Below are 15,407 nucleotides of genomic sequence, written 5' to 3'. Positions count from 1 at the left end.
CTTTTTCATATAAAAATAAATTCTAACAATTGTAAATAAAACCTTGGGTTCGAGTTTACTTCAGTTTTGGGTACGACTTGACTTCAGTTGACTTTTTGGGTACGACCCAATCGCATCATCTCGGGCCTTTCCGTCAGAGGTCGGAAAAACAACCTCGAATGTATTAAATTTTGACTGAACTGCTCCAATATTCCCAACTCATTTAAACCCATAATTATGTGTAAGAATCTGATGCCACCCATATGATTTCATTGGGTAATTTGATCTATGGGTGACCCAATCAACTGATTATTGTTATCTATATGTCCTGACCCATTATCATAATTGTTTCTTGATTGTATTTATTCATCATAAATTATTATTTTATTGTTTTAATAAATTCATTTTTAAAGTTTAACAAATCTCTTTATAGATTAATTAAGGTAAATCTCAGGAATAAGAGGACCCACAAAATTTTTGTAACACCCAACATCAGGTCACGTTACACTACATTGACATAATATGCATTGAAATAATGTTAAAATATGGAGAGAAAAAAAAGCAACAGTGCACAACCAGCTCCCAGCACTTTTCAAAATAGTAGGGATGATAGCTACCTTTGTATAAAAATTCATAATTTATAGTGAAGCAGATATCGTTGAAATTTTGAGATTTTTGAGGGGCTGCCTGTCATTCTAGAACGTTGTATGTGCCTTACTGGAGCATTATATGAAGTCTACACATTTTCAATTTAATTAGACTATAAAATATTGATTAATACATTCAAGAATATGACTCAGTTTTGGTCAGATCACGCTTATTTTATTTTTATTTTATATTTACTAGCTACAATAATAGCTTGCTCTACGTCTCAAGTACAGAGAAACTGTCTGTCAAACTAGGGTGTGACGTCATCTTAGTCAGTGCAGCGAGATCTAGGTGGTTTTAATTCTACACTCAAATAGTGTTATTATGACATGATAAGTTACACATCAATTTATGTTTACAATATTTATGAGAAAAGACTGTATTTGAGTGTGTATGAAAAAGAACATTAGTATTTATTCGCTGAGATTTATTTGTACAGTTTTAATGTGACGTCAAAATCGATTTCCCGAAGCTCTGCATAGGCTGATGTAAGTATGGGAGTCATTAACCTAGCTGCGTATACAATATATAATTAGTTTTAATTACTTGTTTAATATACAGTATCAAATTATTTTTAATTATATTATATAATACCAAATTAGTTTTAATTACTTTACCCCAAATTTGTCTTGAAAGTTAGACTAGCCGACAAGAAAGATGACTTTAGCACATATTGCACTTGGCGAGCAGAGTTTTGACATTGTTTACGAAAATAAAAGAAAATAAAGACGAACATGCCATATATGGTTGTGTAGATAAATTATCATAGAAGACAATGGTAATAAAGAGTTTGCCAGTGCTTTTCCTCTGAAAGTGTAAATAAGTGCGATTCTGGGGGAGGGGAGTATATCATGTAATATGGAGTTGGATACCTTCTGTTAATATTATACTATGGGTTTAAAACTTATTACCGAAACAAGTGCCTGTGATACCGGCTATTAAAAATCCGTATGGGCCACTACCATTTTAGAATTAGTGGCCCCATCAGCTACCAGTTTTAAAGACTGATACTTTTAACCGAACAGCTTTCTCTGCATGGTGAGGGGAGGGACTTAGTTTTACAATGACGGTCGTGCAGATTGTGTATGCCGGCGATAATCCCTATACACACGCAGTATACACAGGAAGTCCATGTTACCTGTGGGGACTTTTATACCTATATTTCTAAAAGAAGATAATTTTTTTAATTGTAAGCTAGCTTATTGTGAGAAAATATAGCGTTATAACTGACATTCTGTCAACTTTTATGTCTTTAATCATCAAACAAACAGCATATAGACCTCTATAAATACAGCGGGAAATTCCAAAATATCAATGTACCTGTATTTAATTTCAATTATTTATAAACATAAAAAAAAGTTGTTACACAGTGCCTGGGAAGGTAAAACAACAGATGCGGGCCAATTAATGGCCCTGTTATTCCTAAAATGATAGGGTCATTTTGAAATTTAAGGGGCCTAAAGGAAATATATTCAGGTCATTCTAAAATATGTCATAGATTTGTGCTATTATAATGCATATATCTTTGACACCTAAATTTAAGAAGCTAAAGAATGCCATAGGAATTGACAAATCATACAACATTGACTAGCAAAAGTGATTTTTCTGTTTCTAAGAAATTCATAAATCATTCGTCATCTACCACAGCAAGTATTTAGGAAAACTACATTTGAACCAAACACATACTTTTTTTTAAATTGTCGATGAAAAATTTTAGAGATCAAGGGACAGGCAAAGATAAACTTTGATGATGTGGTATTTCATTGTAAGGTAAATTTTTATTCGTAAAGCTGTGGTCAGCCATTTAAAATGACTTGAGTCAACACTTCTTTGCCAATGGATGTCAATATGTTGAATGTCGGTTCCGATTTTTAATATGATACATTACAGATTCCATCTAACTTCGACGATGAATACTGTACCGATAGAGCAGACTGATATGAACTTTACGAAGTAGAAAACAAAGCCTTTGTGTACGAGTTGACTCCTCATTTTTAATCACGGGAAAACCTTTGTATACAAATCGATCTGTATATGGTATACCCAAACAGAAAAAAAAACAGCCTATGGAATCATGCTATTATAGATAGAAGCTATAGAAATAAACGATAAAGTATTTAATTCATTTTTATTGATTATAAATTGTACACGAAAATATTACAATACTGCATTTAATATGAAAAAAAATGTTAGTCAAGCACAACCCGATAATGCATAGCGAATAAGGAATCGCCTCACACTCTGTCGAGTTGTTTTGAAGTCGTAACTAGTTTTGAGTAGTTTCCTTATATTAACAGATGTAAGTCCAGATGCATGGTACTTAATAATAATATTTTGAATCTCTAGGTTATTTTCCGTCCTTCTTTAACGGGCGCTGCGTCGAAATAAATTAAAGAAAATTACTTACTGTATTTGGTCATTGCAAGATTCGGATTGCTTTCGGGGCGTGGCTTGCGTAATTATTTCAAAAATTATTCATGAACGGTACGGTTCGCTTTGTGCACGGTACGGTACGCTTCTTGTACGGTACGGTTCACTTTGTGCACTGTACGGTACGCTTCTTGCACGGTACGGTACGCTTCTTGCACGGAACGATACGGTTCCTCTCTGAGGTGTAGTAGCACGTTTTAGGGTCTGTATATAAAAATGTTCATGGTTTATGGATCACTGTCATATATACGTGTATGTGTCAGTTCATGGATTGTGGGTCACTGTCATTATAGATTGTTTGTTCTAACATTTTGCCTGTAGTTTCTTCATGACTTTTTTGTGTCATTGAGTTAAGACATTTGTGTTTTTACATACATATATATGAAAATCTTCATGGTTTGTGGATCACTGTCAAATATACGTGTTTTTGTCTGTTCATGGATTGTGGGTCACAGTCGTAGATTGTTTGTTCTAACATTTTTCCTGTAGTTTGTTCATGACTTTTTTGTTTCTTTGAGTTAAGACATTTGTGTATATGCATACATATATATGGGAATGTTCATGTTTTTTTTATCACTGTCATATATACATGTATGTGTCTGTTCATGGATTGTGGGTTACCGTCATAGAATGTTTGTTCTAACATTGTAGAAGTTTGGTTATGGCAGTTCAATTATACATGTGTTTATGATTTGTTGATCACTAAGTAAACATTACATTCATAGAATGTGGGTAACTGTTCTACGATTTTTTTGTATTAGAATGTGTCTGATTATGGTTTTTGGATCATATAGATATTTGTCTGTTCGTGTTTGTGGGTCACTGTTGTAAAATACTTGATTGTGAATACTATTATGTGTGTTTTCCTCACTTTGAGAAATAAATATATATATGTAATCTTTAACTTATAAAAGTGTTACCTTATTAGTGTTATCTTACCCCTGCAAATAAAGAGCCTGGGCCTAAATTTTTTTTTTTTTTTTTGCAGTTGCCTACCAACTCACTGAAAATGCACCTGACCCAAACTTTTTTCCAGCTATTTTGTATTATTATTTTTTTTAAGTTTCAAGCTTTCAGGATATTGAAACTGTTTCATTTTCGATTTTTGGTATTATCAATCAGTGACTTATAACAAGAGGAGCTTATGTATAGTAAGCCTATTTTTGTTAGTTAAAAAATATTTGAAAACTACATTTTTTTAAAATCAAAAAAAATACCGCCCATTCTAAAAATTTAGATTGGCAACTGCAAACCAAGAATTTTTTAAGTTTGGCCCTGGAATATAGGAATTGCCTTATCTGTCTGTTTATCTTCATGTCTAGATGACAAGTGTTGAGGAGGGATTGCCATGTCATGGCCATAACTTTGGAGAAAAAAAGCATTCATATGGCTTCTGCTTATATCTTACACAGAGATGGACATGACCATGGGTTTGTCATGACCTTGACCTGGTATTACTTTAACACAGTCTCCAGAGAAAATATTTTGTGTTATGACCTTTATCAGGTATTATTTAGACAAGGTCACAAGGAGATCTACCTTACCTATACTGGATTCTTAAATTTCTTAAAAATCCTTACAAACAAAAATACACTGCCTGGTCCAGCAATTGTTCTTCCAAGTCCCTATATCCTTACTCCTCACAAAATGCTAACTGCTGTGAAGGAGAACCATCAGTCCATTCCCCGCGATAAATTGAAAACTAGGCTTTTTGAAGTCATAGACAACTGCTTCTTCAATAAAAACCGAACTCGGAAATTTTTTATTTTGAGATTGGTCTTCAACAAAATTACTGTCTTAAAATTCATTCTGACTTTACCCAAAAGTACTCTGAAATTGATATTTAAAAAGAAATGATGGAGTTCTTCATTGACATCATCTTTGTAGTCTTCGATGACCAGGCCTTCATTAGCTGACCTGTTTTATATTCCTGTGAAGCAATTTTTTTTTTCAAAAACATCTACATGAGAAAAAGAAAACACTTGCAGTGGTCTTCAACTCCATATTCAAATATTTCGACGAGTTTTATCAATTAATAATAGTTACTTCCATTCATGTGTCCACTCGATATACTGTATGTGTACTTAAAAAAGCGGGCTTCATATTTTAGCGGCTTTGGCGCAGATAACGATGCGCTAATTAATGAATACCGCTAAGAAATCATTTATAAATATAATTTTATTTTAACAATCTCGCTTAAACTCAGCATTTCGTAAATTCTATAGTCGTTACAATGTATAATGACTTTGTTAGCAATTATAACCTATCACTGGGTCGTATGTTGGCTGATCTGTTTCACACTTATTGTTAGGCCTTTGTTTTTTACTAAATTTGACTACGGAATATCCCGTCTACCTGATCAATACATAGGGATCACGGCGGGTGTGATCGGCTTACTCCACCTTGGCACTTGATACCACCTCTGGAATTTCCAGGGGTCCGTATTTTATGTCCTGTTCACATATTTGTAATGTTTGTAGACTTATTTGAGATCGATCAGTTTGCGTTATCTTCACCTTTTTCATTTCAATAATTACCATACCAATGGCTCAACTCCTCTGATACTGTGTTGTCAAAGTTAGCCAAATTCTTTATAATACTATAATAATAAATTAAATAATACGCAACATATAAAACCTTAAGAATTTATAATAGTACTATTGATAATATATAAGATCTTTGTCAAAGTACTATGCAGTATTTTTATCAGACAGTAAAATTTTGCATAATTTCATTAATGATGTGTAAGCAATATCTTACTTTAATAAGTGTTTTTGATTGAATCTTTTACTTATTAATTTTTATGGCCATACAATGCCACTCCCGTACCTGTACCTTGAATATTGGCAAACGTTAAGGAAGCCATATGTAAGCGCAATAATATTTACTTATATAATTATAACTATAATACATCCATCATTAATTTGAAAATCTGGTTAGAAAATGAAATACATTACTAGATGTCACTAAATATAAAAATGAAATTTGAACATATAAATATACACATTCATATTTAGTAAGTACATATACTACTTCAGCGGACTTCTATTACTGTAAAAAAAAAATGAAAAGTGCTTGATTTGTAGGAAAGGGGCACTTGCATTTGCATGACACTGTGTCTGTCAACTTACAGTATCTGTATAAATGCATGTCTGAAAATCTAAGGAAGTGTCTTTGTTACTTGCAAGCCTGTTTTAATGCATTCGACTTTTTCCAATGGTCAAAATGTTCTGTGTTTGCTGTATCCCTGTAAAAATGACATTAAATCATATACATGTATCTTCTTATCTTGAATGCAGACGGTGTAACCTTTGATAGACGTCATACTGTGGTTCTTTATCATTTTTCCAGAGTCTTGAACAAGTTATCACTAGTACGTCCACAATCATATTGATGTGTGTCATCTCTTAATGTGATTAAATTTCCTAAATGTAGAACAATGGTTCTTTTCTAATCTCTTGTTACCTGCACAGAACGCAAAATTGTGACTGTGATCTTTTTCCGCAAACCAGTTCATAAAGCATGCACGGTAAGAATTTTCTTTTCTCATATTTATCATCAAGTAAATTCTCGGAAGATGCTATAAAATTCATATCTTTTTTATTTATTTACAGTGTATTTATTTATTTATTTTGGCTATAAAATGTCATATATGTGATCTAAAACATGTTTCTTACATGTACCCATCTTATGATTGAGTATGTATAATTAATCCCCTTCATTAGTATCAAAATTCAGAATAAGTGGGAATTTCTCAGACATATGTCTGCGTAAGTGCTATTAAATCATCTAAGGTATGAATTGAGTAATAATAGAACTCTTACCGCGTTTTCAGATTACCAGGTCATTGTCCTTATCGGTCTTTTGTCCATTGGTCTGTGTAAGTATTCTTATTATCTCTTTGTGATGGTATTACCACTAAAATGAAACATTTTACTAAGTACTTATACTGTACTTAAAAAAAAATTTCATGTAAAAATCCCACATTTCATACTTTGAAAGACTTAAATTTTTATATTTCATACTGAAAAAGCAATGTACAGAGAAACTGTCTTTCCCTATCAATATCTTATCCAAAAAGTGACGTTCTAGCCTGGTCGAAATAAAGTCATTTTAAATATAAAACGTAGTATGTTCTCCGATACTTCAAGACGTAACTTCTACATGTATATCATGTATGGGTCTTTTTAGGCTTAGAGTGTCATGTATGCTACTTCGCAACGGATCCAACTCTATGTCGACACCATGTAACATGCAGCTCTGGACAGGTACTCTGTTCAACATTATAATAGGAAACAATAAAAAGATCTTTAATTTCAATTGAAGTATAACAAAATATATAAATACCAGCATTTTGCTTTTTTCTTCACAACTATGTGTTGTTCTATGACTGTTAACTTTGTGTACCGTGCTAAGGATATCTATGTGCCTTGTACATGTTGTATGTCGCATTTAAGAAAAAAAGAAATCTTTTTAAAGGTAGTGAAAATGACAAGCATTATTTCATTCTTATTTAGCAACACATGTACTCTCTTGAAAGTGGATTTTGTATGTAATATTTTGTAAATTGAGTAATTCTCGTGATTAATTATCGATTATCTTAATGGTCTACTCCATTTACTTCTGAAAGTCATGTGGAAGACTGAAGTTCGAAGATTTCACTGGTCCTCACTATGATCTTGACTGCGTGGATAATTCTGTAAGTACTATAAATTATATACATACTATAAACTTGATTGTTTATAATAATAAAAAAAACAGCTAAAATCGCTGGTTTAGAAATTTCTTATGGAATTTTTTTCATCGTATATGGTATTCAAACCAAGATACCTTTGACACAATATATTCCTATTCACGATTTGGAAAATGTCTTCCTAACAAGTAAATCTTTCTGCTACGTTTATACCACTTTACTACAGACTAGCGGAACTTTCAGTTTTGAAGCTGTTGACTGTTTGTATGTATGCCTCTGCCGATTTTATTGTTTTGTCCTTCATGTTGAACTCTTTACTAAGTATACAGTTAAAAAAGATTGACTTTACTTCTGTCGTTCTAGTGGTAGGCGTTCGCTTCGTGGCCCGAGTTGATTATCGTCCTATGCCCTTGTCAAACCTAAGATCTTAACATACATGTAGGTAGTGACTGTTCCTTTGTCAAGTGCCTGGCATAAGTAGTTAAAGTCAGGGCTCTTTCGGATGAGACCTTAAAAATCAAGGTCCGGTGTAACGGTAGGCGTTGGCACAATAATGTACCCTCAATGCTTAATGGCCCTGAGTGCCGAGTATAAGTCTAAATTTGAAGCCCTGTGGGTAATTATATGTATACGTTGACATCTATATGTGAGTGAAAAATTCTTGAATGTGACGTCAAACAACATAAAATCAATTAATTAAACTGTCGTTCTTATAGAGGTGTCGAAATGTTGTTCAAACTCCTGAATCAGTTGGTGTATTTGGCAGACGAAGGGCTGTATCTGATGTTGAATGTTGTCATACAGATCTATGTAACAGAGATACGTCACATACAGGTAAGCATGCCACATGTACTCTAGATATCAGGTGGAGCCATTAATACTCAAGGTTTTCAAAGTCTTGATAGTATGCATACAAATTAAAGAATGAGATTTACAGAGTCTCAATACTTTGTATAAAAACTGTCTATATTATAACACTGGAAGTGTGGAAAAACACAGTTTTTCTTCTGTTTAATTTTACATCCATTTTATCATTTACAAATAATACGACTGTGATTCTCATATTAATTCTTTAAAATAGTGTTCAATGAATTTATGAAACCTAGTCAACGACACTCATACATTGTTCCTTTCAAAAGTCATCGAAGTATGTGCTATGACAGTAAAATTGCAGGCTATAGGTGTCAGCACACGTGTCTTGATATTGGCTAAATTACTGTCAAATATCTCATTGATATCTCAAGTGGTAGAACAGTTATCGCCAAAATGATGCTAAAATGTCAGGAGTGCAAAAACATTTGTGACATTTTTAAAATCCCCCTTTTTTGAACATCGATAAAAGAGAAAAGTAATAGACTATGTTAGAAGTAAATGCATTCCTGATAAAATTCAATTTATTGATCATTAATATAAACTGTAGTTAATTTGTTTTAACAAAGTTACGGTCACAGATATACTGAAAAAAATGTTACACCATGTCAGGAGTGGAACGAAAAAATGTGATGTTGCCAAAAAACATTTATTTTTGAAGACCTGTAAGGGAATTGAAATTTTCAAAGCGAAAAAAATAACTGATATACCATATACATGCATTAAATGTTTCGTGAATAACAAGCAGCATTTAAAGTCAAACATATGTGCATACCCACTCATGTCAATTGATGATTTGCTCTCCATCTTATAAAAAACTTTTATCAGTATATAAGTTTTGCTTTCTTTTTTGGAAAACAAATCCCCAAAGAACATTTTTACTCTATTAATCTTTTAGTTACAGGATCTGTCTGTGTTTCTGATCTAAATTTCAACGGTCAGGAGTGCACCACATTTTTATTAAAAGATATAAGATCCAAGACGAAATTACTCCTCTTTTACTTATTATCATAATTTCATCAATTAGCATCTAATTGATTAATTTATACATAAATCTATGGTAGTGTTATTATCTGAAAATGTGTTTAGTTTCATTAACCAAGATACTGGTATTCTTTCTTCTTTTTTTAATTAAAAAAGAAAGAACTCCAAAAAAAATAATAATTACACTGAATAATTACGACACAATTTTAATGTAGCACATGAAAAATTTAGTTTATGCTTCAAACCTCTCCTTTAATGTCTTATAATTTCATGGTCGGGAGTGCAACAAAGACGTTAAAACAATGAATTATCAAGATTGTATTAATAAAGCTAAAGTTGATTGGCAGAATGTTTTTAGTGGAATTCATGTGCTACCAGTATTTCTCTCTAGAAAAATAAAATGCCTTATTATATACTTTTATCGCCTAAATACATGTAATATATAATGAGTTTGTTGTGTGATATTTATTAAAAAAATATCCATGATTTCAAGTCATGTTAAAATAACTTTTACGCTTTTTAGTCAAAAACTATTGGACTATAAATGTTGCAGCATTTCATTACAATTTAATTTTGTTAACACTTTATGAATTTTAGTGGTTCATATTTTGTTTTGCTTTTAATTTTCAGTTATACATTTGTCAGAAGTGCAGCAAAATGTTTATGTATGATTATGATTATGTATGATTATTGAACTTTATATATCTCAATACAAAATAAATTGCAGGGAGTGTTTAATTGGTACTATCTGTAGTTTCTATTAACAAATTGCAATCATTTTGGGACATTTGTGGAAATTGTTGTAATTACATGCATGCACATGTACATGTACTTAAATCAGATTGGCTTATACTGATTTTGCTATATAAATGCGTTGCTTTTTCCCAATATACTTTGAAAAATAAGTTGTAAAAGTCTATGATACAAAGCTTTTGCCTAATTCAATGAAGATTATAGGGAATGGGGCACCAAAGTGATGTAGGGGGAGCATTTGAGGAACATATGTAACGGTGTCCGTTACAATTAGAACTACATGTAGTTTCTATTATTCCTCCTTATGCAAAAGAAGTCAATATAAAATTCCAGAGCTCAACCTTACAGATAATGCAACTTAAAGGAAGATCATTTCGCTGAAGTCATCCAGTTAACAAAAATGTAAACATTTATTCCATTTAAGGAAATAACATACCTTGGCTTTGAACATCTTCAGAGTATACATTCAACACCTTCCTTACTCAACCACAAAGTGACTGTATTCACTAGATCGTAATCTTGTGTTCCAGCAGAACAAAGATCTACTACAGAAAGCCCAGGAAATTTATCAACAGAGCTTCTAACAACAGTAACAATACCCCCTTCTACTGCATCTGAAGTCCAAACAAGCACATCGGACAACTGCTCAGATCACCCAGACTGCGATATCCTCACCCAGGGCTTCAACGCTTGCAACGATAGTGATATTGCGCTCATAGTTTGCCGAAGGTCATGTGGCATGTGTGACGTCACAACAACTACACCACTCTGTAGTGATGCACACCCAGATTGTCAGATCTTGTCAGATCATTTAAATGTTTGTGAGAATAACAATTTTGCGAGAACAAGATGTCCTTGGACTTGTGGTTTATGCGGTAAAATGAAGGAAACTTTTTTTTTAAATATTGTATTATTTGACTTAAGTAAATTGCATAAATTCAATCTTAGAGTAAATTTGAAATACTTATTTCAAACTTTATGACACTTTTCAAAAAAAAAAGTTTGAAACTGTCTTCTTTATTTTGATTGATAGACAGAAACAACTATTCACCGTCGTACAAGTATATTGTTTATTTGTAGATTCCAGTCCCTCTTCCACCATATTTTCGACAGTAAGTCCAACAACTGAACAAAAGTCTGGGGCCTGTGAGGATGGACATGACTGTGAACTACTGAAAGAATTAAACATCTGCGAAAACCCATTGACAGCGCAACTATGTCCCGTTTACTGTGGCATTTGTTTAAATTACACTCAAAATTCAACAAGTAAGTAGAAGTCATGTACTTTGCTCACTCACAGTACAAACTTCTTGGAAAATTTTTACTGCTATATTTGAAATAAAGACTGAATCTATTCTTGTTAACATTATCTTTCAACAGTCCTAACTGTCTCCATGCCATTTGTTTTTAATCAAGTTAAAATATTTTTATTGAAAACATACAAACCTATGCAAAATGTACCAACGATACGATTTGAAGTTTAATAAGAGACCCATGGGCTACAAGGCTCATTTGATTTACCTCTGTCCTGCTGTTCTTCAGAGTAGAGTTTTAAAAACTACTCCTGAAAAAGATTTGTTCTATTTTTTTTTTTTTCTTTGTCTGCTGTTCTTCAGCAGATTTATTTTTCCCCTATAAAATATCATGCAATGCCGTCAACGTGGATATTTATGCGTGTTGTTAATTACGCGAAAAAGAATCATGCAAATTACGCGTGAAGTTATTTCCGCAATAACAGATCTCTGCGTTGTTATGAATAAAATATATATAAAGGCATCGGTACTCTGGGGACTTTTACTTGAACTTTTTCTTATAGCCTATTAGTATTTAGCGTAAATTATTCCCACGCGTAAATTTCATCGTTTATATTAACCTGGTCTCCTGTTATGGCCCCATTCTATCCCTAAGTTTGATATTATAAGAAAAACTCACCTGAACTTTCAGCTTAGGTGAAATAAAAAGTGAATTACCAAAATTGAATGCTCTTGTAAGAAAATGAGGGGGAAAATATTGTATGAAAAGCTAATCATTAAAAAAAAGTTATCTTTATTCTTCGCTTTACACGATACTTATCATTGTGATGGTAAAAGGTACGCAGTTCATCTTTATTTCATTTTGTTTGTTTGTCATGTAACAACTTTTCAAAACGCTTCTCTTCCTAAAGTTTACTTGTGATTTCAATGAATCTCGGTACAAGTAGACAACACCCAGGATCTGGATTAGGTACACAAGTATCGATTTTTTTTTAAAATTTGAATCATGTTGCCATGATAACTATTAATATATTTTTCCTAAATTGAATGAAAATCCATTACAACTGTAATTGTCCATCATCTGACAATTTTGGACCATTTTCAATTTTAAAAAAAAGACTAAGATATCATAATTATGCTTCCTTTTCCATTCTGATGAAAGGTATTTTCGGTTACTAAAATACGAGGATTGATCAAAAGATATGTCACCTGTTAAAAAATCTTTAATAACAGGTGATACGTCATCAAAATTTAACAAACTACAAGATACTTATATCTTTATTTATTTTCGACTGTTGCCTAAAAATCTCCTTTAGACACGTGTTTGCCATGTTATGTTTAAAGAAAAACCTTTGAAATTATTTTAAAAGTTAACTTCTGCAACAGTTCTGATTTGATTTTAAAACTTCTTTAACATAAAATGACTTCCACGATAGAAGCATTGTATATCTAAATATTTTTTATTGATTTAGAGAAAACGCGTTATAATAGTTACATGTACAAAAATGCATTACTGACTTAAATTTCTTTTCCAATCATTTAATATGTTGATATAATATAATCACAAAATCGGAAAAAACAATCTACTAACATACACGATACTTCAATTGTAAGACTATTTAAACTTTTAACCATGCATTCTTTTTATCACTATTTTTTCTTCTTCCAATCAGTATCCACTCCCTTTTCGCAGACAACGACGACAAACATTTCAACAACACTTACATCCTTAGGAGAAACAACAATAGAAACAACTGAATCAACAACAGCGCAAACAACCACACAACCAACAGAACACACAGCAACACAAACAACAGGCCTAACAACAGAGGTTACATCTACCACATCTACTATGACAACTACAGAAGGTTGGTACGTTTATGATACGCGTGATGTCCTGTTCTTTGATTTTTTTCAAACCACTACGGTGATCCTATTACTATCCATTCTCTCTTACCCCCTTACTCTAAATGGCTAATCCTAGGATCTAATGTTATCCTGAGAATTGGGAACAAAACCTTGAAAATTAAAATCAATGTCGTTTTCATGAAAGTAATTGACTCTCAAGAGGGCAATCTGCATGCATAAATATATAAACCAAATATAGAACATATGTAAATACGTCTTGTAGATATACCTTGTCAAGATACCGTTCCAACTGCAATCTGTCAACGAATACTAAATCAAACTTCCACAGCCTGCTCCGAGGCAGCCACACAGGCAGTGTGTAAACTGACATGCAACTTGTGTGGTTTGTAAACTTTTTTTGGTTTAGACGTTATGTTTTTCAAGACTCTGAAGAAGCTTTTTCTTCTCATTGATTTGATAAAAGATATTTATTATCAGTTGATTGATATGCCGATTATGTGAATAAATTTATCTTCATGGTTATCTGGATTTTTTCGATTGTATACATTCAAGATGCACATCACATCCTTACTGCGTATAAATTTTACAGGAAATGTCACAGCAGCTTCATCCATAAATACATCAATCGGTGGTTCATCTCTTGAGACTACGACTTCAGTCTCTCGTAAGATTAGTTTGTCCAATAGATAGACAAGAATGTTTTAATCCTAATTTTTCTAACATTTCTCTTTATATGATTGTTTTATATTAAAAAGATTTAATTTCAAACATTTCAAATCAATTTCTCTGTATATTACTATACATGTATTATGTTAAAAAGATTTTTTATAAATAAATGCACTTTACTTTATGGAAGATATTTATAAATCCTGTTTTTCCATAGAAAATTCTCAAAGAACCACAACAGAAACTGGAGGAGAAACAACAATTACGGGGGTTTCTTCACGAATCACTACTCGTAAGACAAATTCATATTATAAGTTTCTGTGAAAAGAATTTGAAGTATTTGTAAGGGTTTTCATTTCCACTCTGTTTTAGTGATGATTTTATTTGTATTGTGAAACACAATTACAAATAAGAGCAATAAGATCTCTTTTTCATAAGTGTACCTATTTTCACGATTCCTTGAAAAATCATTATCAAAAGAATTTTTTATTTACAGAACCCATTCAAACAACTGTGCGTACGACAACGACAACCATGGTGTCAGAAGTGGGGGTTGTGGTGATAGGCTAACATGGATGTCGATCTTCAATGAACATGTATACACGTGCAGAAATAATATACATATGAAAATCGATTTGTATCAAATAAATAAAGCTCAAGCCTATAAAACGAAAATCTTCATTCTACAAGATATTGCCAACAACTGATAAAGTTTTAATCTATGCTTTAATTGTTTTTTTTTTTCTCATTAAACTTACTGCATACTCTTACTTACAGCTTTAAGTTATTTCTCGTCTAAAGGACAAGATAGGGTAAGACCCCTTTTTGGCCCCTTATTTTGGATGTCTCTATGAACGATGCAATAGTTCAGTATTAAATACATGTTGTCATCATTGTTACAAAATAAATATTGACTTTAAGTTATTGGACACACAAAGGTCACAGGAAGGTCACAAAATTATGCAAATTTCCGAATTTCCTCATTTTTATGCAAATTTTCATCAATTTCGAAGCACATTGTGTTTCAGAAAACATAGTGCACAAGCTTGCCTATCTACCAAATTTATATATTTCATGCACTAGTATCAGATGCATCTTGTCTAAAAAATCTCAGATAGGCAAGCTTGTGCTCTATGTTTCCCGAAGTGAAAAGTATCTCAGATTTAACGAAATTCCGCCAGAAATGAGGAAATTCGGTAAAATGTCCCACTTTGGTACAATCTTGGGGCCTCTGTGTATCCTTTGAATCAAAATTAATGCTG

At 32.3% G+C, this 15,407-nt stretch overlaps 1 protein-coding gene across 1 annotated transcript; it reads left to right on the top strand.

The window, feature by feature from the left end:
* Positions 1 to 6,579: 6,579 nt before the first annotated feature.
* LOC133193943 (mucin-2-like) lies at positions 6,580 to 13,698 on the top strand. The gene is made up of 8 exons (XM_061329855.1): positions 6,580 to 6,586; positions 6,893 to 6,937; positions 7,249 to 7,325; positions 8,467 to 8,584; positions 10,888 to 11,232; positions 11,438 to 11,623; positions 13,284 to 13,478; positions 13,595 to 13,698. Exons 1-8 carry the CDS (start codon positions 6,580 to 6,582, stop codon positions 13,696 to 13,698), a joined length of 1,077 nt encoding a protein of 358 aa, XP_061185839.1.
* The last annotated feature ends 1,709 nt before the right edge of the window (positions 13,699 to 15,407 follow it).

The sequence above is a fragment of the Saccostrea echinata genome, unplaced genomic scaffold, assembly GCF_033153115.1.
Source record: "Saccostrea echinata isolate AGI-Se365-2 ecotype Australia unplaced genomic scaffold, CSIRO_AGI_Sech_v1 ptg000028l, whole genome shotgun sequence".
NCBI classification, from domain to species: domain Eukaryota; kingdom Metazoa; phylum Mollusca; class Bivalvia; order Ostreida; family Ostreidae; genus Saccostrea; species Saccostrea echinata.
The sequence above is the reverse complement of the archived record's forward strand: the minus strand, read 5'-3'. Positions and strand labels throughout refer to the sequence as shown.

What these genes read in the sequence shown, in the direction of transcription:
- LOC133193943 (XM_061329855.1), top strand. An exon ending in TAACATGCAGCTCTGGACAG is followed by an intron (nt 7,326 to 8,466) that starts GTACTCTGTTCA and finishes TCGTTCTTATAG; the next exon opens with AGGTGTCGAAATGTTGTTCA. An exon ending in TACTATGACAACTACAGAAG is followed by an intron (nt 13,479 to 13,594) that starts GTTGGTACGTTT and finishes GGCTAATCCTAG; the next exon opens with GATCTAATGTTATCCTGAGA.